At 40.1% G+C, this 24,843-nt stretch overlaps 1 protein-coding gene across 1 annotated transcript in view; it reads right to left on the reverse strand.

Moving 5' to 3' along the window:
• The window catches only part of ADGB (androglobin), a 226,980-nt gene that overhangs the window by 129,193 nt on the left and 72,944 nt on the right, over window positions 1-24,843 (reverse strand). Inside the window, 3 exon segments of the mRNA XM_075553888.1 lie at window positions 561-651; window positions 4,330-4,504; window positions 8,536-8,630. Coding sequence (XP_075410003.1) covers window positions 561-651; window positions 4,330-4,504; window positions 8,536-8,630 — 361 coding nt within the window.

Consider the following 24,843-nt stretch of genomic DNA (forward strand, 5'->3'; position numbering starts at 1 on the left):
TGCATGGTAATTATCACCTATCTAATGACTTACTTATTCATCCGGCTCCCTCTATAAATTAATATTCATGAAAGTGACTTCAAGTCAAACATGGTGCCTCACACATAAAAGGTGAGCAAGAAAATGTTTGTTAAATGTGAAGCAATGAAATATTAAGCTGTAGGTGATCTAGAAAATATCCATTAGTCTGCCTCATATGTGTATTTGAGCTTTCTTAAGTTAATATTCTTCAAAGCATTCTTGCTGAGTGCTATCTTTAGAGAGCCATGATGTTGGACTGGGTTTCTCAGTGGATTCCTAACCACGAGGTTGGCAGTTCAAGCCCACTAGCTGTTCCACAGGAGAAAGATGAGGCTTTCTGCTCCCGTGAAAATTTACACTGCTGACAACCCACAGCAAAAGTTCTAGCTTGTCCATTGGGGTCTGCGAGTCAGAATGGACTTGACTCTGTGAGTTGGTAGTGCTTATTTTTAGTAACACCTACATCCACACACAATCACACAAAGGCAATTTATTTGTTGACCAGACACATTTGGGGGGTGTGTGTGTGATATACTTACGTTTCTGTTGGAATTGTAAATGGGTGCAATCTATAATTCAAAAATGGACTTGAAATCTCAAGAAACTGCTCAGGTTTCTTCACTACTGGTTCTACAACAAAGCAATTAAGAAGTATGAGGTACATCTTTAAAAAGAAAACACTCCAAGATAATATAGAGAATTTCCAGTTGATGCCTTATTGATTAGATAAACTATTTACCCAGCAAATTTCAATCATGTCATCTAGAGAGAGACTACAATCCATAAAAAATGTTGGAGGAATTTCAAAGGCCACATGAGATCTCCTTTATCTACCCTGCTCTTACTTTCCATAATACAAGATGGGACAATTAAGTCTAGGGGGGAAGGATCATAATGCCCCTTGGAGCCATCATGAAGGGCTTTGTAGAAAAAGTACTTACTGAGAAGTGCTCTTCTCTTCTCTCGGCTGTTGAGGGCAGGAGGAAGGCGTGTGAAACGGTAAGCAGAGAGAACAGTGGACAAAAGGGAAATCCAACAGGGATAGCAAGGTCATGCGGAGAAAAGGAAGTTGGCAGCTCCAGGAATGAGTTGTGGCCACTTGTAGAGAAGTCTGACGCTGACTCCCCCATGGGTGAGGACCACAGGCCACATATGAAGCTGCTGAGTACGGACAGCCAACAGGCGGGATGGGCGCTTCAGCAAAAGGCCCTGCCACAGCGGAAAGGACGCGCATCAGGGGGGTGAAGGGAGGCCTGTGACCCATTGTGAGTGGTTGCTCTGTGCCTCCTCTAGGCTATCCGCTCACAGGGCCTCTCCTGCCCCCGTCGGCGTTCCTTTTCACTGTACATACGAACATCCACAGACAGAAGACAGGCAAGAATGCGGGAAACATCCGGGTGACACCCCACCATGGAATCCCACCGATCATTAGATCGTCTGCCTGTTTTCAGCAGGGGTTACTTGCATATCATTAGCAACCATCAGTCATAAAATCAGAAGAAACCCCATGTTCAATATTTTCCCTTTTATGCCCCTGGTCCTTACCGTTGTGAATAACAACTGTTTCCAGTACGGCTCCATGCTTTTTGCTGAACTATAACATTTAAAAGTAAAGGCCTTCCACCGCCACGCCCCCCATGTCCCCCCTTCCACCTTCCCCCCCTGTTTCAAGTGTCACATGGGTGTTCGTCCTGGGTTCAGAAAAGACTACGAAAGGACAGGAAGAAAGGAAAACAGGCAGTGAGGGGAAGGGAGGGAGGGAGGGAAAGAGGGGGGCTTGTGGGAATCTGCAGTGGGTACAGGTTGTAGGCACCCACGCCCCATTGCAGAAACTCAAGGGATGCTGGGAAATGACTGAAATAACTAAGGGGGTGGGAATGAGGAGGCAGGTGAGCCTCACAACAAAGGCAGACAAACAAAAACTAAGCACTGATCGTTGCTCCTTTCCCCCAGACCAGACACTTTTCCTTAATCACCCTTCTTTCTGGCAAGGATAAACCAAGCTGTGCTGGAGAAATCTTTGCTACCCAATGCACTGGCTGTAACACTGTAGGCAGGAAGCAAATGGGAGGGAAATTACACAGTTCACCATTGTGATTTATATTTTTTAAATGTGCAGATTATGGTAGGAAGTAGGAGGCAAAGAAGAGGTGAATACCCCAATCTCTGTGGTGATTGCAGTTTCAGGCTGCTGACACCGGGCTCTGGGGCCTGCACAATCCCTGGCAGTTCGAAGATCGTGACTACCACTGAGCTTTACTGTGTGCCTGTGATGTTTCCCTTGACACTGTCACCTGCAGCGCAGGATGAACGATGTTTGCAGGGCAGCAGAAGCCAGGGCAGCTTCAAAGGCGTGCTCACCGCCCATGGGGAACAAGGCTCGGCTCATGGCATCAGACACTTCCAGGCTATTTCTAAGCTGATCACCGAAGCCTTCGGTGGACTGGTGCTATGCACGCTCATTAGGGTGAACAGGGTATACGGTTACCGAATCAACAGGATTAGAAGATAAAGAGACAGAGGGAGAAAACGCAAAAAGCAAGGGCATAAGCGCACGAAAGTCCCAATACAGCTGGCTGGAAACAGACAGCGACGGATGCTTTCTCAGTGAGGGCCAGGCATTACCAGCACCCTGAAGTCAATCCGACTCGTGGAATTTCACGTGGTTCTGACTAAAACATTGTCCCTTCGGAGTTGTAATGGCTGCGGTCATTTAAGCCCCTCACCAGGTTTTCCTCCTGAGAGGCCTCTACAGGTTTGCAACCCTGGCCATTGTGTTCAGAGGAGCACCTAACTGCCTGTGCCACCCCGAGGTGCCCAAATCAGATACACACATCCACCGTCATACAGGGTGAAAACATGCCCCAATTCTGCTAATATTCTAATCTCCTGATTATCTTTTCTTGTTAAAAAATCTCCGCCCGCCCCTCACGGTCACACTTCTGCTGCAGATTTGAGTTGTCACTGATGATCTCCTTCGTCAATCTAAAGCAACAGGAGAAACAGGAGCTCATCTGTGCCCATGAAGGTTTAAAAGTCTTGGAAACCCACATGCGGCAGTGCTGTTCTGGGTCGCCGTAGGGTCACAGTGCATCAGAAGCAGTTCGCTGGCAGTGAATTTGGTTTGTTTTGCTCATTTTGTTGCCAGTCGGTCCTTCTTTCCAAACAGGACATACAGGCAGGGGCATGACCGTGGTGAGGAATTAGCAAGAATGAAGACTTAAGGAGTGAATGATTCGGCGTGATTTGGGAAGAAAATAAAAGGTCGGAACTACCCTACCAGCCTCTCCATACATCCCACTAATTGCCCGACTGAGTTTGGTCAAGGCTGAGGTTAGATGCAACCTACTGCGTAGCTAGGTGACACTATGAGGCACTGAAGCCAGTTCTAGACAGATGCTCTGTCTACTCCTATAGGGATGCTAGATGCAAATGAAGTCACACCAAGTTTACAACCAAGAGTGGCTCTAATGATGTCCACCTGAGACATTAACTTTGGCGGGTTCTCATACTTCTAGATTTTTAAAAATCCTTTGATGCTGTGGTTGATGTTGCAGAGCATACATGTAACGCAGAACCTGCACCGTGCCCACAGTGTCTGCATGAACAGTTCAATGACATGGCGTACCACCTTTAAATTGAGCCCTTGTCACCCTCTTCTCTGACTTGCTCGTCCCACGTGAACCTGCATTTACTCCCCTCGAAGTTTCCGATCCAATCTTGCGAAGTTGCTCTTGTCAGTTTGATCCAGTTAAAAGAGCACAAGGTTTGGGGCAGATGGGTTTTACTACTTAGCTATATGGTCGTTCAGTTTAGATAACATCCCAGCACATATTTTGTTTGAAGGTTGGAAGGTTTTCTCAGGACAGTTTTTTGGGGGATTCATCCAACCTCATTGGCTCAAAAACAACAACAACAACAACAACAAAACCACTTGATGTTTAATCCTAAACTAGAAATATATACTTGCATAACCTTAGGGCGGAAACATATGTTTTTAAAATTCTATCTATATGTGGCCACTCAGGTATTTCTACAATATATCCATGCTCAGTATTGCTTCATTTTGTGCTTTCTACTAAAGGCTGTTTACAATACATTACACTTTAGACTTGAATAAGCATCGCTAAGCTTCTAAGCTGCTGTGATCTCGAATGCTATAACTTCTGGACATACCATCCAGGGTAGGAGTCAGGTGTACCCTGGGGTGGTTTACTTTGATAGAAATTATCCATCAAATGAAACAGGTGGCCTTCATCGGGAGAAAAGGTTACTAAAAATCACGTGTAAAGACCAAGTGAGCCTTACCTTGGGCTTCATCTGTCACCACCGTTTCCTTTTTTTGACGGATGAGCTTCCAGGCAGGTACTGGTGGTGGTTTGGGTGGGGCTATAAGAGGACAAGACCTCGTCCTGGTCACCAGCACAGGGTGGCTACAGATGTGAGAGAGTCCGTATTCTCGGAGCTTCTCAGCAGAATCTGTCTAAAAGGGAGGCGGCCAATTTAAGCGTGCTTGTGATTGCGTTTATGCATTTAAAGCCACCCTGTGGTCACTATAAAACCAGCCCACCACCAGGGGGATAAAACTCAAACCAAAGTCACTGCCATCAAGTCGCTTCTGCCTCATAGCGACCCCTCTGTATAACAGAACAAGCCACTGGCCAGTCCTGTGCCATCCTCGCGTGTTTGCACCCACTGCTGTACCCGCTGTGTCAGTCCAGGTGGCTGAGGGCCTTCCTCTTTGTCGCCGCCCCTCCGCTTTCCCAAGCATGATGGCCTTTTCCAGAGTCTGGTCTGTCCTGACATGTCCAAAGTACATGAGATGAGGTCCTACCATCCTTGCTTCAAAGGAGCATTCTGGCTGTACCTCTTCTCAGACAGACTTGTCTGTTCTTTTGGCAGTCCGCGGGACTTTCAGTGTTCTTCACCAGAGTCTCAGTACACAGAATACGATGACCCAGACTTCATAGGCCTGAACCAGCAGCACTCCTATTTTCTGGATTTACCCCTGACTTTGAGTTGTTCTCAGCCCAGTGTCCTTGGATGTAAACCAATTGATTGACTAGAGCTAGCTGATACTTTTCCTTTCTAAGGGTTAATGGTGCTATGAGATTGGAAAAATCTTAGCATGTGAGATTTGGATTGATATGAGCAAGCATTATTTTTATATGTGAAAGCTTTATCACAAGAGCTTGATATGTGACAATGTGCAATTGTGGTTTCTTCTTAATCATTAGCAATTGAAACGTAGTGGTTTTTTTTTTTAAAAAAGGAACATAGATCAATGAGCCCATTATTGGTTGCTTATATTGTCATTTAGATGTCATCAGTGCTCTACCTCCCAGTTCCTCCACAGAAAAGCCCCACGAATTCCCCGTACAATGGCAGTGTTCATACACAGCTGTGCAGGGGACAAAAGTTATTCAGATTCAAGAACTGCCCAGGTAGATGTTTCCGGGATTCAAATCTCCAGCTCACCTGAGGTCATTCTGCTTTGTAATTGTCCAAAGCACTATGCCATCAGAAATTTTAAAAGTATGCGAGAGATTAAGTAATATATTCAGAGCCAAATGCTGACTCTGACCGCTTATGTGAACATTTAAAATGAAACATTATCCACATTAAAGTCTATTTTGCTGGTAACTATCTTTGTTCCTGATTTGGGATTGCTGATTTCTATGCAAATTGCAGTGGTTGCAACTGTCCATTTAGAATGCCGTCATTGAAAGTGGATCAGAAACAAGCCTATGAGCCCATTTCCAATGATGGCTTCAGCTCTAAAGTGGCTTTCCTCTCGTGTCTCTGTGCCGCTCAACCTCTTCTTTCCTGAGGTGTAAAACCACGATGAATAATGAGACACGATAGTTCTGCCTGAGGCCTGGGAATAACTGTGAGGAGCTAATCATTATGGGTTATACCTCAACATGAAGAGAACAAAAGTCCCCGTAAATGAACCAACAGGGACCGTCATGATAAATGAAGGAAGGATTGAAGTTGTCAGAGATTTCATTTCATGGATCTGCGATCAATGCCCACGAAAAGCAGTGATGGAGAAATGACATATTGCAATGGGAGAATCTGCTGCACATAACCGCTTTGAATGGTTACAAAGTGGAGCTGTCAGGATCAAGACTAAGGCGAGCCTGACCCAAACCATGGTATTTTCAATTGTCGTGTCCAAATGGGATCACAAGAGCTGGTGCCTCTGAAGTGTTAAGCTATGAATTATAATAAATATATCATGGGCTTCCAGAAGAAAGAATAAATCTGTCTTAAATGAAATACAGTCAGAGTGCTCCTTAGAAGAAAGGATGCCAAGACTTTGTCTCAAGTATGTTGGGTTTGTCAACAGGATGGATCTGTCCTTGGATAGTACGGCATGCTGGGTAGAGAGGGTCGCTGAAAAAGAGGAAGACCTTCAATGAGAGGAAGAGCTGCCACCGTGGGTTCAAACACAGCGATACTTTAGGGGTGGCAATACCTGTGAGGTGGTGATACCTGACCTATGAGTGGTGATACTTGTGAGGTGGTGCTTCATTCTTTTGTACACAGTCTCTATGAGTTGAACCCAACTTGTCAGCATTTATCAACAACCATTCAACCATTGCGCTATTGAGGCCAACAGCAGGGAGTATTATAAATATTAAAAATAAAATAAAAAGTGATTTAATGTTAAAAATACAAGTAGCCTTAATACTTCATATTTAGAATCTAAAACAAACACCTGATTTTCTCTGTTCTGGACATTGTGGATCACAGTAATTTACAGAAACATGCGATACTTCTGGCATTGTGCCTTAAAGGGGCTTAAACAAAAAAAAATAGAACAAAACACAACATTTAAGGATGATCTAAAGTCTAATCCCTTTTCTCATCACTCTAACCCTGTAAAATTTTAAAAGCTGCAGTAAGCTGATTCAAGTCTTTAAATCAAGTCAATGGAAATATACAGGAGAATTTATTGATGCTATTCTTTGAGAGACTATTGCATTATGGAGTTTTTCAGAAGTGCACAACTATAGAAGTTACATTTAAGTAATATAAAAAATTGAAGTCACGCCCAACTTAACATTTATATGTTGAATAATTTCTAGACATTTACTATTCATTAAATTTAGTCTACATACCTCAATTCCTTCTACACTTTAAGCTTTCATCTATTTTCCTTTTTTGAGCTGTGTATCATTAGAAAATAAAAGGATTTAGAGCATTTTGAAAATGTAAAGTGCTATACCAAATAACCAAGTGTGTTATTAGCAAGTGGTATAGAGTTTGAATAACCCACAAAAGTGCCACCATAATTTAAAATATGCATGACAATTATTCTCATGCCACATTTTCCGAGTTGTTAAAAGACTGCTGAGTTCTTTTAACAAAGTTTGAAGGTCTTTTCCTGAAAGACCTCAAAGCTCCTTGGGTTAGAGTTAAGTCCCGGCAGAGAGGCATTTAGGACAATGCTCAAGACAGGCCTTCGGGTCAGTTAGCCCACAAATGCCAGGGACACAATAGAGTACAATGATCATCCTATTGGATTGGGGTGTTTACATTTCAATCCATTTTTCAATGAGTTTATAAAAAAAAACAAACACTTCTCCTGCGAGGAGCCCTGGTGGCTTGGTGAGCTATGCACTGAGCTGTTAAGCACAAGGCTGGTGGTTTGAACCCACCAGCTCCTACGCAGGAGAATGATGAAGTCCTCTGCTTGTGTGAGGATTTAACAGCCACGGAAACCCAAAGGGGCAGTGAAACTCTGTCCGATGGAGTCACTACGCGTGGGAGTCTTTTCAATGGCAGTGAGGTGGAGTTCTTATGTGACAAAAGGAGCATTTATAGTTAATTAGATCACCACCCCGTTTGTTCTGTTAAACTCTTCCACAGTACTTCCGAACACAAGGACGTCTGCTAATAAACTGGTAGCAGTCTAAACATTCCAAAACCATGAGGGCTCAATACGTCCAGATGTGATAGGGCATTCAACCAAGCGATTGTAATCTAATGGATGTTGCTCTTTATAAGGGAATGAAAAATGATATCCCTGTTCAAGGAAAAAAAAATAGCCTTGGCTTCAAACTCACTTAGGCCATCTTATGTTAAGAAAATATAGGCAGGCTTCAACAATTCATGAAGAAAACATAATTAGAAGATTATGGAATTTTCCCATGAACTTGTTTGAAGCTCTTCATGTATATGACTTATCAGAATCTAAAAATGATGAAAATGTTTCCCATGAAAATATATCACTTCTTTTGCCTTTCGCTGGAATGGAATCTATGCAAAGAAAAGTAACTCTGTTGTTGCTTTGTACTAACATTTCCACCATCTAAGATCATTTCATGTATATGTCAGGCCCCTTAGGTTAACTACCTAATTATCAGGAGAAGGAGAGTGAAATCGGAGGTAGACTTAATTAAATGGGGTGTCCCTGCCACACAACAGTTCAGAGCACATGGGCACATATGCAGCTAGCAAGCTAGAGCAGACATAACACGACTGAGCCAGGTCCAGGGGGCTTACCATTGTCTCTAATGAGAAGATCTTCTTTTCAAACAAATAGAGAGGCGTAAAGGTAGCATATACAGCCATGTGAGGGGGCAGCGTTGCTGAAGAACCTGCAAGACCAAACACATAGTGTGTCATGAACATTCTGGTCTAAATGGGTTAAGGGGTCCAGCCTCCCAGAGTGTTCAAATCCCTCGATGAACTTATCTTTGTGGGTGGAAAATTGACAAATGAGCCTAAATGAAGCTATCAAAGGACCACTGTAAGTCTCAGCATGTATAGTTACGTGTGCATTGCTGTTGAGCAGATTCTGATTCCTTGCAATCCCACATGTGCACAGCAGAACTGAACTCTGTCAAGGGGTTCAAGGCTGGGATCCTTTAGAAACAGGTTCCCAGACCTTTATGTTGAGGTACCTATTGGTGGATTGAAATTGTGATCTCTTTTTTCTTACACTGTTTACTGAGAATTGGATGAAGGTTGACAGAGCAGATCAGTTTGGCATTCAACAACTCATAACCATCTTGGGTCATGTCGTCCATGGCAACCCAATGTAACACCCCGTATCCCACTGTTCTCCCTGGTTCCAGTCCTCCTATTATCCGAACCCTTCTGGACTTCGTCCCTGGGAGGAGGCTGTCCTTTGGATCTCAAATGTTTGGTTATTCGAAGGTGGGGCTACCTCCCTAGCAATACTGTTCCACTACAGAATGGTCTGTTGTGTAGCCGAACATTGAGCCAAAGGTGAGGAGTTCAGTTCCACACCTGCTGGGTGACCAAGGGCCATAGTCTTGAAGGTCCCAGTGCTCTCTATCCAAATGTTTAGTCTGGTCTTTTGCATGATTTTGAGTGCTGGTCCTCATATTTTCCCCATTCTATCTGGGGCCTTTCCAAGCACAAGCTGCCAACTTTGGGGTGGCGGTTGGTTGCTTCACCAATTACACCACACCCCACACAGAAAGCTGTCATCTCCTCCGATTGTAAAAAGTTAGCACAGGCACGTTCTCCAGTTACAAGTCAGTGTAATGTACAAGGGATCACAAATAAGTGGGCATGCCCCAAGGTAATGATTTTACAATGGGAGCATTTCTTGGTTTTCATAGATAGAATCTTCTATTGAACTTAAATATCCAAAAGTGTCTATGTCATTTAAAAGATGAAATTACAAAACACAAGATTTCTTCTATGACAAAGTAAAACAGACATAACTGCATTCAGAATGCTTAACACTTGCAAAATTTCCTATGAGAACATTTAATATAACTGAAATGACTATGCTTAAACCAGAATGTTTGTGCTCTAAAAGGATTCTGGTCAGATCAATAGAAGCCCATTTTTTTTCCTCTCTTCACTTTATATTTAATTATAGTTATGTTTTACACCTGTACAAACTCAAATATTTAACACTGAACTGAATTAGAGAACATGTTTATAGAATGTTACTTTAGAGCCTTAAAGTACAAATTAGATAGGAGTTTTTGTCTCTAGATAAATCAACAAGTGAGATATACCAAATATATTAAACTATAAATTCTTCAGAGACAATGCCAGCACATAGTGATTTCTTACTAACCACATGACTTACTATGAGTTGTTGGTATTTACCTGTGATATATTTATTTGTTATTGTGCTATGTCTATTTATGCTGTTTCACAACTAACTTTCAGTCATTCGTGTGCAGAGTTTGAGTTAATACTTTACGTAAAAGCATGTTTCATGAAATATAGCTAATTCTCTGGATTAAAAAATATGATTTATGGATATAAGGGAAATTCCTCCAAGGGACTAAAAAAAAACCTACCATCAATTTGAGTCCCGCTCATAGAGACCCTATGGTGCAGGGTAGAGCCTCTCCTATGGGTTTCTGAGACCTTGACTCTTTACTAGAACAGGACATGGTCTCCCACGGAGCAGCTGGTTTTGAACTACTGACCTTGTGTTTAGCACACCAAAGTACAACCATTATGCCACCAGAGCATCTCAGGACAACTCCTAATTTCCTTTTAATTGTATGTAAATCTTCTCTCAATGGAAATGATTTAACCAACCCCCACTCACAACAAATCCATTGGGCAGGCAGCTTTTATACCATACAAAGAGCTTCCATTGAGAAGCTTGTATGAATTCTGTATAAAACAGAATTGCATGCAGCTGTACGCACTTACCTGCAAATCTGACTTAAAGACACACTTAGGAATTGACCTCTTTTGTAACCCAAGGACTGCGTGTAGGAAGTTTTACATTTCTACTAAGGAGCTCCAGACCACAGGTGCAACAAAATTATCCTCTTTTATGGAAAACGAATCTGAACAACAAAAAAGTTGCATGGTGATAATAAACAATAATTATTTCTACCACCATCAACAGGTAAGACAATTTGATATCTGGAACCAGAACTACCACGGTGACCCAGAGTGATCCTGGTTAGCAGGGACTCTGTCTACTAGTTAACGGGCTAACTGGGAAAGCTCATCAGAACCCTTCCATTATTCCGCCCATGAACAGAAGGACACAGAAATGTCTTTGTGTCTTCAGCTAAGGGATGATTGCCAGTGTGTGGAGGAAAATTTTGGCAGAGAAAAATGGTGGTTATCAACAATGGTTTCTTAAGTCAGAGTCCTGGTGGCATTAGGTGTTAAGTATTGGGCTGAGAGCCACAAAGTCAGGGTTCAAAACCACTAGTCTTTCTGAGTCGGAAAGAAGAGGTTGTCTGCTCCCATAAAACCTGGGAAACCCTATGTGGGGTCTATCTGAGTCAGAATCCATTCTATGGCAGTGGGTTATCTGTCTAGAAAACTTTCTGCTTTACTAAGGAGAGGTTAAATGACCTTTCAAGGTCACTTCCAGGTCAGGATTAACCAGTTGATCCCTTAGGAATCTGTGGAAGGTAAGGAGTGGCAGAAAGAAGGGTGAGGGTCTCTCTCTGAGTCTGGCTATTGAAAAGAATTAGGCTCTTTATTGCCAAATTTTAATTCTAAAGAATGTGCTTGCATTTCAGACATTCAATTTATACTCCTGCTTCTTCTAATCCTATAGTTTCTTTTGTGTCAAAGTGGAAACAGAATGAGAATGAAATCAATATGTTTAGACATTCATAGATAATGAAATTGGAAATATAGTTAGAAAAAAAGTAAATTAAAACTAACTGATCAGGATACATGAGCAACCTGGGAATGGTTCATTAATGATTCACTTTCTAAGTTTAGGGGGGGGGGGTCATAAACTTAAGTGGAAAAATAATCATGTGGTGAAGTGAAATTCCTTAATGTGGCCATTCTTCCTTTAATGTGCCCACCAAATGATCAGATGGTACCATGCAAAGAAATTGAAGAGTCTTTAATTGGAGTTGGTTGGTGCTGCCATTTCCCTGGCTTTAAGACTCAAGCATCTCCAAAGCAGAGCCACCAGGGAAGCACTTGGAAATTCTTGTCTAAAGTGGTGGACTAAGTAGGGCCATTCCACACGATGACCAGAAGCTGAGGCAAGGAGACTGTGACACAGAGCAGAGGAGGAGCACTGAGGCTATGAGGTGACAAAGCAGAGGAACCAGGATTCTGGACCAGTGAAGGCAGAGGCCAAGGTATCACAAGGCTAAGAGGCTGAGGACCAATGAGAGAGACATGGCTGCTGGGTGAGGAAAGGTGCTGTGGTGGACCAATCACTGTATCCTGAATATTTTGTGACTCTGGCTCTAGTAACCTATTAGCTTCCACAATAAATTCCCATGTTGTGGGTATTGTCTGCAACAAATTGGCAAGCCCAGGATAGAAGCAGAGTGCCTTGGGAGGAAAAGAAGTGTCAGAATAGGGTAAGGAAAGATGGAGGATAGGGGCATGTTTGGCCTCTGCCTTGTGCCTATTAGCCTTGGGTTGGTGTGGAGATGGACCTTCCTTCTTCCCTACTGAAACGAGACGGTCAGAAGTGGTTCCCACACTGTTTTCACGTTGTATTAGTGGAGCCATTAATAGAGTGGATTGCGCACGAGAGGTTGCGTTATCTGCAAATCAAACAGGGGGACATTGAAATGTTTGTGGAAAGGGGGAATGAAAATCTAATGGAATTTGTCCTCAAATATTTTGAAGCCCCCTAGTATAAGTGACTATAAATAAAAGCTCCGAAGAATCAGAAACCTACAGGGGCAGTTCAACTGTCTCCTACAGTCACCAGGAGTCAGCCATGACGCCATGTGAAATGCTAGTTCAAGTGAATGGAGTACAAATGGAGTGCAAGTGAAATGCTAGTTCATGGACTTTTCATGTAAAAGAAACTTTAATATGTAGTTAGAAATCTACCATTAAGAACTTCTTTTATAACACCGTAATGGAAGATTCAGAGGAATAATAGGAATAAAATAAATTCTTAGCAACAGTAAAAAGACAATGAAAACATAAGATAAATGGGACAGGGACAGCCCACAAACATTGTTTGCCGAAAGAACAAACCAGTGAATAACTGGTTTATAATGGTATTTCCTGAAATATGTTCCCTGGATCATCAGTCCTACTAAGAACCTTGGGGAGCGGGGCAGAGAAGGAAAGAAGGAACAAAGACTAGGAAGTCAAGAGAAGTCCCAATGTAAAGAAAAAAATGAATTGCCAAGTTCATTGGACCAAAAAGGCCAGTACCTCCAATTGCCCATCCTTCACTGAGTTTTCAATGTAACAATAATATCTCAATGACTAAATATTATTTGGAATACCTCTGGAAAATGATGTTGGAAGCAAAATGTATCTTTGCTTTTTAATTGGCTCTGTTTAGAAAATAATTATTGACACGATTGTTAAAATGCATACAAAATTATCATTTACAATAGATTTCCAGTTAGAACGAAGCTTGCTTGTACCAAACAACTGAACTAACAACATCCCCAGAGTAATCGTTTATTGGTCACACATAATGGGCAATCTGAAGACAAGGGGATGCGACACTGGCTTATGTACTCGATAGCATGGGACAGACGTGGTGCAATTTTGACTGAATTCTTTCTAGCACTTGTCATAACTCCCAGCCCTAATGTCATCTCCAACTTCAAGGCAAGATTAAGATGCTTGGGGACAAGAAGTGAGTGAGAGATCAGTTGCATCTATGCTGTTCCGCTGGAAAAGATAGGAACCTTTACAAGACCCTTCTGAAGACAAACATTTTAATATATTTTACTAGGACATGCTCAAGGAGCCACCTCCACCTGACTCTAAGGGAAATTTAAAAAACAAATACTCCACTAGGAATTGGTAGCCTAGGTTCTCTGAAACAATCAAGGGTCTCTAATAAAGAAGGGCTAAGACCCCAGGGGCTATCATCTGCCCTAACTGGGCCAAACAAGAATTCCCTATTAGCAAAATTACTGTGAGTCTCAGCACAAAGTTATAAATATATTAATAGGAACTAAGTTTAAAAATAGGCAAGGCTAATATTTTCTATTAGGTATTACATAAGCTATTCCATATTTACTATGAATCTGAACTAAGGCTAATATTTTCTATTAGGTATTAAAAAGCTGTTCTATAGTTACTATGAATCTGAACTGACTCGGTGGCAGTGAGTTTGGTTTGAGTAACATAATTTACATGCCATGTGATAAAGATGAAGCAAATGAAATAAATATTAAAAAGTTTTTGTCATTATTGATTTTTTCTAAATGTCAATACAAAACAATCATATTGACTTCTCCCTGATAAGGATACTATCTCTTACCAAAAAAAGTATCAATAATTTAATTTATGTACTTAAGTTCACTATAACAGCATTTTATATTGTTGATATTTTTAGTTCTCTTTGCTAATTATTAATGAAAATTATATTGGTGGTAGTAATACTGTACAGAAAAGGGAGCTGTTTTAAAGCATGAGTACGAAAGGGCAGGATATACATTTACTAACTCAGAATGAATGGAGAATGAGTGTCAAGTTAATTTTTTTATTAGCAAAATATATCTCATGAAGTTACACTAAGTGGTTATGCCTTGGGGGTTCTAGCTGCAAGATGAACAATTCAAAACCACCAGGCAGTCCCTAAGGAGAAAAACGAGGCTTTCTACTGCCGTCAAGAGTTAGATTATCAGAAACGCACAGGGACAGTTCTGTTCTGTCCTATGAGATCGCTGTGAACTGACTCGGTGGCAGTGAGTGAGGAGGAAAATGAAAACAGATATTACAAAGTGTTTGCCATTCTTCTTTTCTAGCGACAGGTACTATGGACAAGTAGGCCGCCAAGGCTGTCTGACACTACAGCTCAAATTCTTGATAACTACCATGAAGGTTTTGGTTATAAAGAACATGGGTATAGATTTCACAGAGCTTCCCACTCATCATTCTAAATGTTTAGAAGAACAATATTAATTACCTTCATTGATAATGTCAATTAAAAAACCAGTAAATGATTGCTATAATAATTGTTAAATGTTTTAACAACAACACTATTAACAGCAGCAGTAACGTGCTCGACAACAATGTCTAGATTTTACATGAATCATAAGGTCCTGTGTTCGATTACTTGATATCAATATTAGTGAAAAAACTATTAATCATTTACTTAAGATCATGTAATTACTCTAAGATTTTTCTACAGGTTCAAACTTTTTAAGAAACTCAAAACTATGCATATATTTAAATAAGGTATGCAATCCAGATTCAGCTGTCTAAACAACCTGGGTTCACTGACTACGACTTCTTCCTAAAGGAACATTTCTAGGCGCCCTATTCTCTCTTAGCCATCACCAGTCGTGCTCTATGGCACAATCGTCCACTACTTTCCTCATAACTTTTATTGCAACTTGAACATAACACTTTCATTCACTGACTAGCCTATCATTTTCTACGAGTAGATAAAAAATGTATGAGATCAGGGTTTGCATAGTATCTGCCTAGGGTACATCATAGATGATCCATAAAGACTTCCCAGATACAGACATGACTATAAATTCATGATAGGACAAGTTCAACTATTTGAAATGAACTTAAATTAACTTAAACAAAAAGTCTACTTTTTGGTAGACTTTAAAAATTTAATCTTAATATTTTCTGCCCAGAAAGATTAGATATTCAAATGCAAGTAGAAAATTCCAAGTGTATCTGATATTTTTTAATTAAAGCATAACCTTGTAGTTAAAATTATAATTATTTTCTAGATGTTTTAAATATCTTAAAATATAAAAGTAGTTTTGATTGAAATTGAATTCCAAACTGCAGATCTTACTGCTTTTCATGCACCTTTCAAAGCTAAATCTTCAGAGATGGAATAATTTTCTATACATTATTATTTAAACTTGTAGATTCTGTACCACCATAAAAATGGAGTCTTACTGTGATCAAAGTATTTTGAAAAGTTTTCCATTTTTTATTAAAAAATATAGAGAAACTTAGGAATTCCAGATGGGGCCATTAAAATAAACCCAACATCTGGTTAATGCGTTAAAAAGAAATGTTATTATCATATAACTCAGTAACTCTACAGGAGTAGAAAGTCTCATCCTTTTCCCTATTACCATAGATTATATAAATAATATGGTTAAAATATTTTGCTTCTAATATATGAATAATCACAAGTTTATATAAATGACAAACAGGCAATATTCAAAATTTAGGTAGTCCAAATGCTTCTGAAAATACTAGGGTGCAGTAAAGGGTGAATTTTAAAATATTTAATAAAAGGTATTATCATAAACATGGGCCAGCTTGTATGGAAACTGATCATACATACTGATATGGCCCCACTGCTACCTATCAGCTAAGCAGTAACCTTTACAAACTGGATGACAATGTAATATGCAAAAGAAATTTCCAAGTGAAGTTTTATAATTTGCATAAATGGATCTAAAGAACTCATAAACACCCTAAAGTGCCATGCTAAACACTGTGTGGATGTGTGTATAAGTATGTGGTAAGACAGAAGGTGCCTCATTTTAATACAATTATCATGATAAGAACCATTAATGAAAAGTGTCAGATAATTCATACTCTCCCCATTACGTCTCTCTACATATGTTGTCTGACTTTGCAATGCTGTGGTTGTCATTGCATTTATATTGCATAGAGCCAGTCACAACGCATGGTGATGCCGTGATGGGCCAGGAGGTCTTCATGGATAGACGGTCAGAAGCAGACTGCCAGGCCTTCCTGTCTTTGCAATACTAGGACATTAATAATAATGTTTTCTTCCCTTTGTGAGTGAAATGCCTGACAATGAAGCCAACCCCCAAATTTCCATTCCAATCTTTCTCGCTGTTGGAACTAATTTTCAGCAAATTAGTGGGGCTTCTCTCGTGGCCCCAGTGGCTGGGTTGGACTGCCTGGAAATGTCTCTCTAAAACTGCAATTATGGCTCTTAACATATTTTCTTCACTGTTTATGAATCCAGTAAGACCTATAATCGGCATCCTAGTCACATGTATTTTATGATGTCAAAAGAGGGTATCACCATATCGGCACGCTCTGGAAGGCTCATTTCATATAGAAGACAGTTAGTTTGCCTCCTGTAATCTTATTTCAGAAGACTCTGGTGTAAATGTTGTAAGATTACTTACAACTCAATATCACTGATTTCATTTCCTATTAAAATTTTACTGTTTTAGCAAACGAAGTTCCGTCTGAAACATGGACTCACAAGATGAATTGTGCATCAACAACAACTTACGGTTGTGAGAGACATTTGTGCGAGTTTGTATTCACATAAGATGTTACATAATTTTCTCAGACTTGCCAGCATTTACTGAAAAATGAAGTTTTCTCCTTCTGTAAAGAGTTACAGTCTCAGAAGTCACAGGAGCAATTCTCTCCTAAACGACAGGGTGGCTATGAGTCTGAATTGAGTCATTGGCAGTGAGTTTGAGTTTGCTTTTGTTGTTTAACTCTTTAACTCTTCTATTCTATTCAAGGCATTTTACATGAATTGGCTGTTCTCACAAAAGCTATATGAAATAAGTTATATGACTAACACCATTTTTTATAATAAGGAGACTGAGTGAGTGATAGATGAAGCAATGGCTTCAAAGTGGCAAATGAAGAAGCGCAGTGTGGGATTATGAACCCAGAGTTTTCTCTCAGAGTCAGACCCCTAATTGTAGTATCCTCTCATTCAGCATCTGTGGATAAGCAACAACTTCGAAAGTTGTTGAAAACTTTTATCCTCTAAGCAAATTTAAATTGTAACTTTCAAAAGAGATACATAAAAATTATAGCATGGATGATAAGAGCCAGATCAGAAACTTCTCTATCTGAGGCAGCGATAATGTACCAGAAACAATAGAAAGGTGGGCTTTGCAGCAACTTGTTGTTCTTGTTCGTGTGTGCAGTCAAGTAGATTCCAACTTATAATGGCCTGCATAAGGCAGAGTAGATAGCTAGGTATATTCTTTGGAGCACCAGGTAAGTTTAAACCTCCCACCTTTCAGTTTGTAGCCCAGCATTTGATCATTGTTCTACCAGAGATCCTTAGCTCATCATTATAAAAGGAATCATTTCGATTGTGGTCGACAGTATCATACACATATAGTTAATAACATCGTCACCACTTGCTCTCCTCTTCAGAGCACTCGACCAAACTATACTGCCTTACTTTCCTTATAATAAGATGAGGCAATAATCAAAGGAAGGTGAGCAGAAAAGATACATAACCTGACCAGGGTTACCTTTAAAAATATCAAACATCTAACACTCTCAGCTCTCACCCCTTTCACTGGCAGAGAACTTTAGAATCCCATGCTAAAGAGGCCAGGGCCATCAGAGGGGAGGGCCATGTGTCACTTAAATACCATTTAGAAGATGCCTGTCAATCATCAGCACTAGTCTTAGACTTCATTAGACCAAGAAATATATATCTAGCTTGAGACATTTGGTGAAGCCATCATACTGATGAATACATTGCTTAAAAATAAAAATAAAAATAATAATAAAAGAAATAATTATTTATAAACTATTAAGGGACCATGGGGAAGGGGGAAGTGGGGAGGGAGGAGGAAAAAAGGGAAACCGAGCTGATTCCAGGAACCCAAGTGGAAGGTGAATTTTGAGAATGATGAGTGCAACGAATGTATAATGTTTAAGGGTGCTTTGCTCAATTGATGTATGTACGGATTGTGATAAGGGTTGTATGAGCCCCAATAAGAAGATTTATTAATAAAAAAATGATGAGGGCAGTGAATGTACAAATGTGCTTTACACAATTGATGTATGTATGGATTGTGATAAGAGTTGTATAAGCCCCTAATAAAATGATTAGAAAAAAAATGGTAATTGCCATGAAAAATAAATAAATAAATAAGAAAGCTTAAAGATCATTGTCTCACATTGTACAGTGGATATGATACAAGTCAAGTTACCAACACCCAGCAAATATAAATTGTTACATGACTTCTGTCATCTTGGGAATGTTGGTGATTCAATTCACCAAGTCTGCAGTTAAAGGCTGCTCCTTGGGAGCAAGATGAGGCTTCCTACTCACAGAAGGGGCGAGTCTCAGAAAACCCAGAGGCACAGTTCTCTGTCCCACAGGGTCACTGCAAGTCGGGATGGACTCAATGGCTGTGAGTTCGGGGCTTTCTGCCATCTGAGAGCCATAATCTTTTACTGGCATTTTTTAAACCTCGATTGTCGTTTTATTTCAATTGCAACTGTGATAAATATACTACTTTCTAAAAGTTAAGAGACGGGGGTTTGCTTTACACCAAACTTTCAAACATCTCAGAGCGAACTATAAAATATCACATATTTAGTATAAAAAGCCAATGTACAAATCATATGAAGGCCATGATATTTGATTCCCATGCCAGTGATCTTATCACAGCTCAGGGTCCATGCACAATCTCAGTTACAAATAAAACCAAAGCAGGTATGGCAGTACTCAATTTCATGTCAACTTAATAAAAGAATAAAGAGATGAAGTTTAGCCTGTTCATTAGGTCACGGCCTGATGATCCCTCTTTGTGAGCCTTGCCTTCTTATGAGAATTCAAGGAACTTCATCTTTCTGGATTCTGCCAACAGAAGAGGCAGGCCACTCTCCCTCTCTACTTGACATTCCTGTTGACAAGCCACATGGAGCCACGCTGATGGCAGCCAGAGCCCAGAGATGTGTCCACTGCCCTTGGATCCACAAGACTTCCCCCCCACCAGCCCGTGGTCTTCCTGCATTTGGCATCAATGCATGTGCTTTGTGAAGAGGAATTCATAGGCTACTATCGGACTTAGGGGCTAATATCGAACAAATGGACTTGCTCTGGGCTGTTCTATTGATGCATAATTACATCTTGATCTAAAGGCTCTCTTACATACATATGAGTGTCTCTGGCTTTGCTTTCCCAGTCAGCCTGGATTAACACAGCAGACAAATTACAACCACACCATCCAAGACATATTTAGATTAGCTCTGTGGGAGCAGAACATTCAAACTGTCGCTCTCTTTTTCTTGATGTGAAGGAGGCCTGGTAGCGCTGTGGGGAAAGTGTTGAACTAGTAAGCACAAGGTCAATGGTCCAAACCCACCAGCCATTCCATGGGAGAAATTGTGCTGATGCTGTCTGATCCCATGAATATTTACAAAGCCTTGAGAACCCTTAGACACTGTTGAAATTGACTCAATGGCCATGGATTTGGCTTGAGGCTTTGGTTTTCTTGATGCTAGATAAAATACCCTGTAGATGGAGTGCATTTTAACACAATCTCTGATCTTTAGCATATTTAAGAATATAAGCTTTAGCGGATCTTTGCTGAGGTGTAGCTCTACCAACAAGTGCTAAGCACTGGATTACTTGATTCTCACGAAAACTGACATTAAGCTGCCATGTTTGCAGGCAGGAACTTTATTCAAAGATGTTGGTGGATTTCAACCCACAGACACCCGCTGGGACAGAGTAATCCTGTAGGATTTTCTAGGCGATCATGTTTATGGAAGTAGATCACCAAGTCTCTCTTCCATGCGGCCACTGGGTAGGTTCCTAACACCAACCTTTCAGGGAGCAGTCGAGCTGAAAGAGACCTAGTCCCTTCCTTGGCATAATTTGTTCAGTAAATGCCAGAGCAAAGCTCTGAACTCACAGTGCAAACTCAGCCACATTCTGCACTTGACATTGACATTAACGATGAGTGCAGTCGTATGGGGGAAGGGGACACCATTAACTTTATTTAAAGAGACACAGCAAATTGAAAAGTGAAAGAAACATGTATAAAGATGATGAATTATAAATAACTTTAGAAATGAGATAAAGTTCACTATAAAAATGCTTCCGGCATCAATACAAAAGTAATTTAAATATAGATATCAAAAAATAACTAGTGACTACTTTCTCTACCAAAGCAGACATTTTTATGTAAAACTAAAATATTATAATTCTTAATGTTTCATCCCAAATCAGAATAATGTATTTAATAAAGAAGATACTGGAATATGTTAAATGATATTGGAAATATATGGGCTTGTTTTGAACCACGTAATAAAGGAGAGGTTAAAAATTATAACCTACACTCTGGATAGACAAGGTAAATGACTCAATGTTAAGACTAGAAGGTCTCATAGAATAATTCTGAATAAAATGATGTGTATTTTTTGTATAGCGTATGTATTCTGGAGACCTGAATAACATGTTAGCTTCTACCTTAGGTGATGTACAGAAAAAAAGTGCATTGGCCTGGGTGGTCTTTAAAGAGAATTAAACAGTCCAAAATTCAAATATGCTGGAAATATATTAATTAAAATGAGGTTAAATATTAGAAATATAAGTCAGGACATGTTCACTGTAAAACATGACCTTTAAAAATGGGATTATTATACATTTATCACCTCTGTTTATCCAGTCACAAAATGATGTGCAAAAAATATGGCTCCCCATAAAAGGGAACTGCAAAAATGCTATGGTACTGAAAGATAATACATGTGTGATATATATATATATATATATATATATATATGATTTATTTCTTAATGTAAATTTTATCAAGGTCAGGACTTTTCCAAAATGATGACACTATCCATCTAGTCTATCCCTAAAGAAATGAGGCTCCTGGGATCCTGATGCATCATTGACAGCAGTGTGAGCTCCACAACACTTCATTACACTCAGAATCTGTACAGAGACAAAGAAGCTGCAATGTCAACAGAACAGATGGATACTAAGTGGCTTAAAGTTATGAAATGTGTACATTAAGGATGCATCCTTTATGGGAATGGAAAGTCTCATCTTTCTCCCTCACAGTGGCTGGTCATTTCAAAATGCTAACCTGACAGTTAGAATCCCTACGTGTAACCCAGGATACCACCAGGGCTCTGAGGAGTTACAGTAGAAGCACTAAATATGCTGTGGGGCCAATTAGCTAGGATTCCCTATGAAGCCATGACCCTAAAGCATCATATCAATGCAGTCTTTTTAACATTATTAACGAATGAAAAATGGGAGCCCTTTATAAAGATATTTCTAGATTAGGAAACAAAAAGAAATCAGAAGGAGCCATTTGGAATCAGAAGGTCGATTCCAAATGAAATTCTAAAATAATTATTCATATTTGAAAGGAGTGAACAGCAACATTGTCATGATGGCGAAGGATTCTTTTGTGCATTTTCCCAGGCAATTTTCTGTTAAAGCGATAGCAAATTTTATGCATCAGTTGAGCATTGATTGTGGATGGAAGCAAGATGAAATCCTCCACAATTTCAGTCTTTTCGCCATTTATCATGATGTTACCTATTGGTCCAGTTGTGAGAATTCTGCTTTTCTTTACATTGAGTTGTAATCCACACTGAAGGCTGCAATCCTCCCTCTCCATCAGCAAGTGCTAAACAGCAAAGTCCTCACTTTCAGCAAGCAACGTTATGGTATCTCCATATCGCAGGTTGTTGATGCTGCATTCTTCTTTACGTAATCCAGCTTCTCTTGTTATTCGCTCAGCATACATGACTAGGTGGTATTTCCTTTTGCTGTGAATTAGGTCAGAATTGATTCACTGGCACCTTACAACACCGACTCAACAAGTATGGTGAGAGGATACACCCCTGATGCACACCTTTCCTGATTTTAAACCATGCATCATGCCCTTGTTCTGTTCGCACAGCTGTCTCTTGGTCCAAGTACAAGTTCTTCATGAGCACAATGAAGTGCTCTGGAACTCCCATTCTACACAAAGCTGTCCATACTTTGTGATGATCCACACAGCTGAATTCCTTGGCATAGTCAACAAAACACAGGTAAATATCTTTCAGCTATTCTCTGCTTTGAGCCTAGATCCATGTGACATCAGCAATGATATCTCTTGTTCCACATCCTCTTCTGAATCCAGCCTGATGAACCTCTGGTGACTCTCTGTCAATGTACTACCACACCTTTTGTTAGATGATCTTCAAGAAAATTTACTTGCATGTGATATCAATATTATTCTATGATTTGTATATTTGATTGGGTCACCTTTTTTTGGAATGGGTAAAACTTTTTATCTCTTCCAGTCAGTTGGCCAAGTCACTGTCTTCTAAATTTCCTGGCATAGATGAGGGAGCAAGTGATTCGTCAGCTTGTTGAATTATTTCCATGGGTATTCCATCAATTCCTGGAGCCTTGCTTGTGACTAATGCTTTCAGTGCAGCTTGAACTTCTGCTTACAGCACCATTGGTTCTTGCTCATACCTTACCTCCTGAAATGGTGGAATGTCACATTGGGAGGTCTATTTTTGTAAAGTTTTCACCCTAAGAAACAGTATGGGGCAGTTCCACTCTGTCTCATAAAGTAACTGTAAGTCTGAATTGATTCAATGGCACACAACAATAGCAAAAAATATCCCTGGTTCCATCAGTACATTGGTTCTTGCTCATATGTTACCTCTTGAAGTGGTTGCATGTCAACTAGTTCTTTTGGTACAGTGTTCCTGTGTATTCTTTCCACGTACTTTGAATGCTTTCTGTATCACTCATAGAATCTTTCAATAATGAAACTCAAGACTTGAACTCTTTTATTGAGTTTTTCAGTTTAAGATCTGCTGAGCATGTTGTTCCTTTTTAGTTTTCTAACTTTAGATAATTGCACATTTCATAACATTTTAATTTCTTCTCAAGCTATCCTTTGACACTTCCTGTTCCTCTTTGACTTCATTATTCCTTCAATTTGCTTTTGCTAATCTATGATGAAGAGCAAGTGTCAGTCTCTTCAGATCCACTTTTATCTTTTCTCTATTTCCTGCATTTTTGTGATCTTTTCCCTTTATCATGAGTGTTGTTGTTGATGTGATACCACAGCTCATGTCTCCCCTTCTTAGTGTTCAATGCAACAAATTTCTTTTTGAGATGTTCTTGAAAAACAATTGAAATATACCCAAGGTCATATTTTGGCTCTCATGTACTTGTCTTCATTTTCCTCTGTTTGAATCTGAACTTGCTTGGTTGTGAGAAACCGGTGGTCTGTTCCCTACTCATTCCTTGGTCTGTAGTAAGATGCTAATAATGGGCTTCTCCACTGTATCTTCCCACAGATATTGACAATTTCACTTCTGTGTCTTCCATCTGGAGATGCTCACATGTATAGTCACCATTTGTGCTGCTATAAAATGTATTTGACTTCTCTCTCAGTTGGTTGTAAAGTGGCGGCACACATGTTGCTCGAATGCTGGAAGCTGAGCCCCCGGTCTGTCAAAAACCAGCAGGGTCATACAAAGTAAACAGGTTTCAGCAAAGCTCCCAGACTGTGAAGAATGGCCAGCTGTCCAATTTGGATAAATTAGACATTGCCAACCTTTTAACAAGCTAGAACAATTTTATTTTAGTGAAAAAAAATAAATATTCAGAGTTTATTCAAAATACACATTTTCCATGATTTTTTAAAAAGACAGTTCATATGGAGCCCTGCTGGCCACTTGGCAGTTTACCTAAAGGTCAGCTGTTAGAATCCACCAATTACTTCATGGAGAAAGGAGTTGATGATGTATTCCAGTCAAGGTTTCAGCCTAGCAGGACCTATGAGGCAGGTTGGTTCTGTCCTGTATGGTCTCTATTGGTGACACAGTGGGACACATATGGAGCTGTTCACAGCAAAGGCAGTTGTTCTAAACCACCCATGGCTCTGTGGGAGAAAGATGAGACTGCCTTGGTGCAAGATGTATAACCTGGAAAACTCTAAGGAGCCATTCTACAGGGTGACTGTGTCAGACCATCCTAAAGGGTATCTGAGTCAAAGTTGACTGGATAGCACACAACCACAACCAAAATGACAGGAGTCCCACTGTAAGCAAGGTATATGGATGCTTTCTGTTTGATTGGCACCTGGATCATATATGTAATGTTAGTGCTTTTCAGAAAAATACCTAAAAGTTGCTCTATCTGAACACTTCATCTGTCTCATATATACTATCTTGTGC

Source organism: Tenrec ecaudatus, chromosome 7, assembly GCF_050624435.1.
Source record: "Tenrec ecaudatus isolate mTenEca1 chromosome 7, mTenEca1.hap1, whole genome shotgun sequence".
Taxonomy (NCBI): Eukaryota; Metazoa; Chordata; class Mammalia; order Afrosoricida; family Tenrecidae; genus Tenrec; species Tenrec ecaudatus.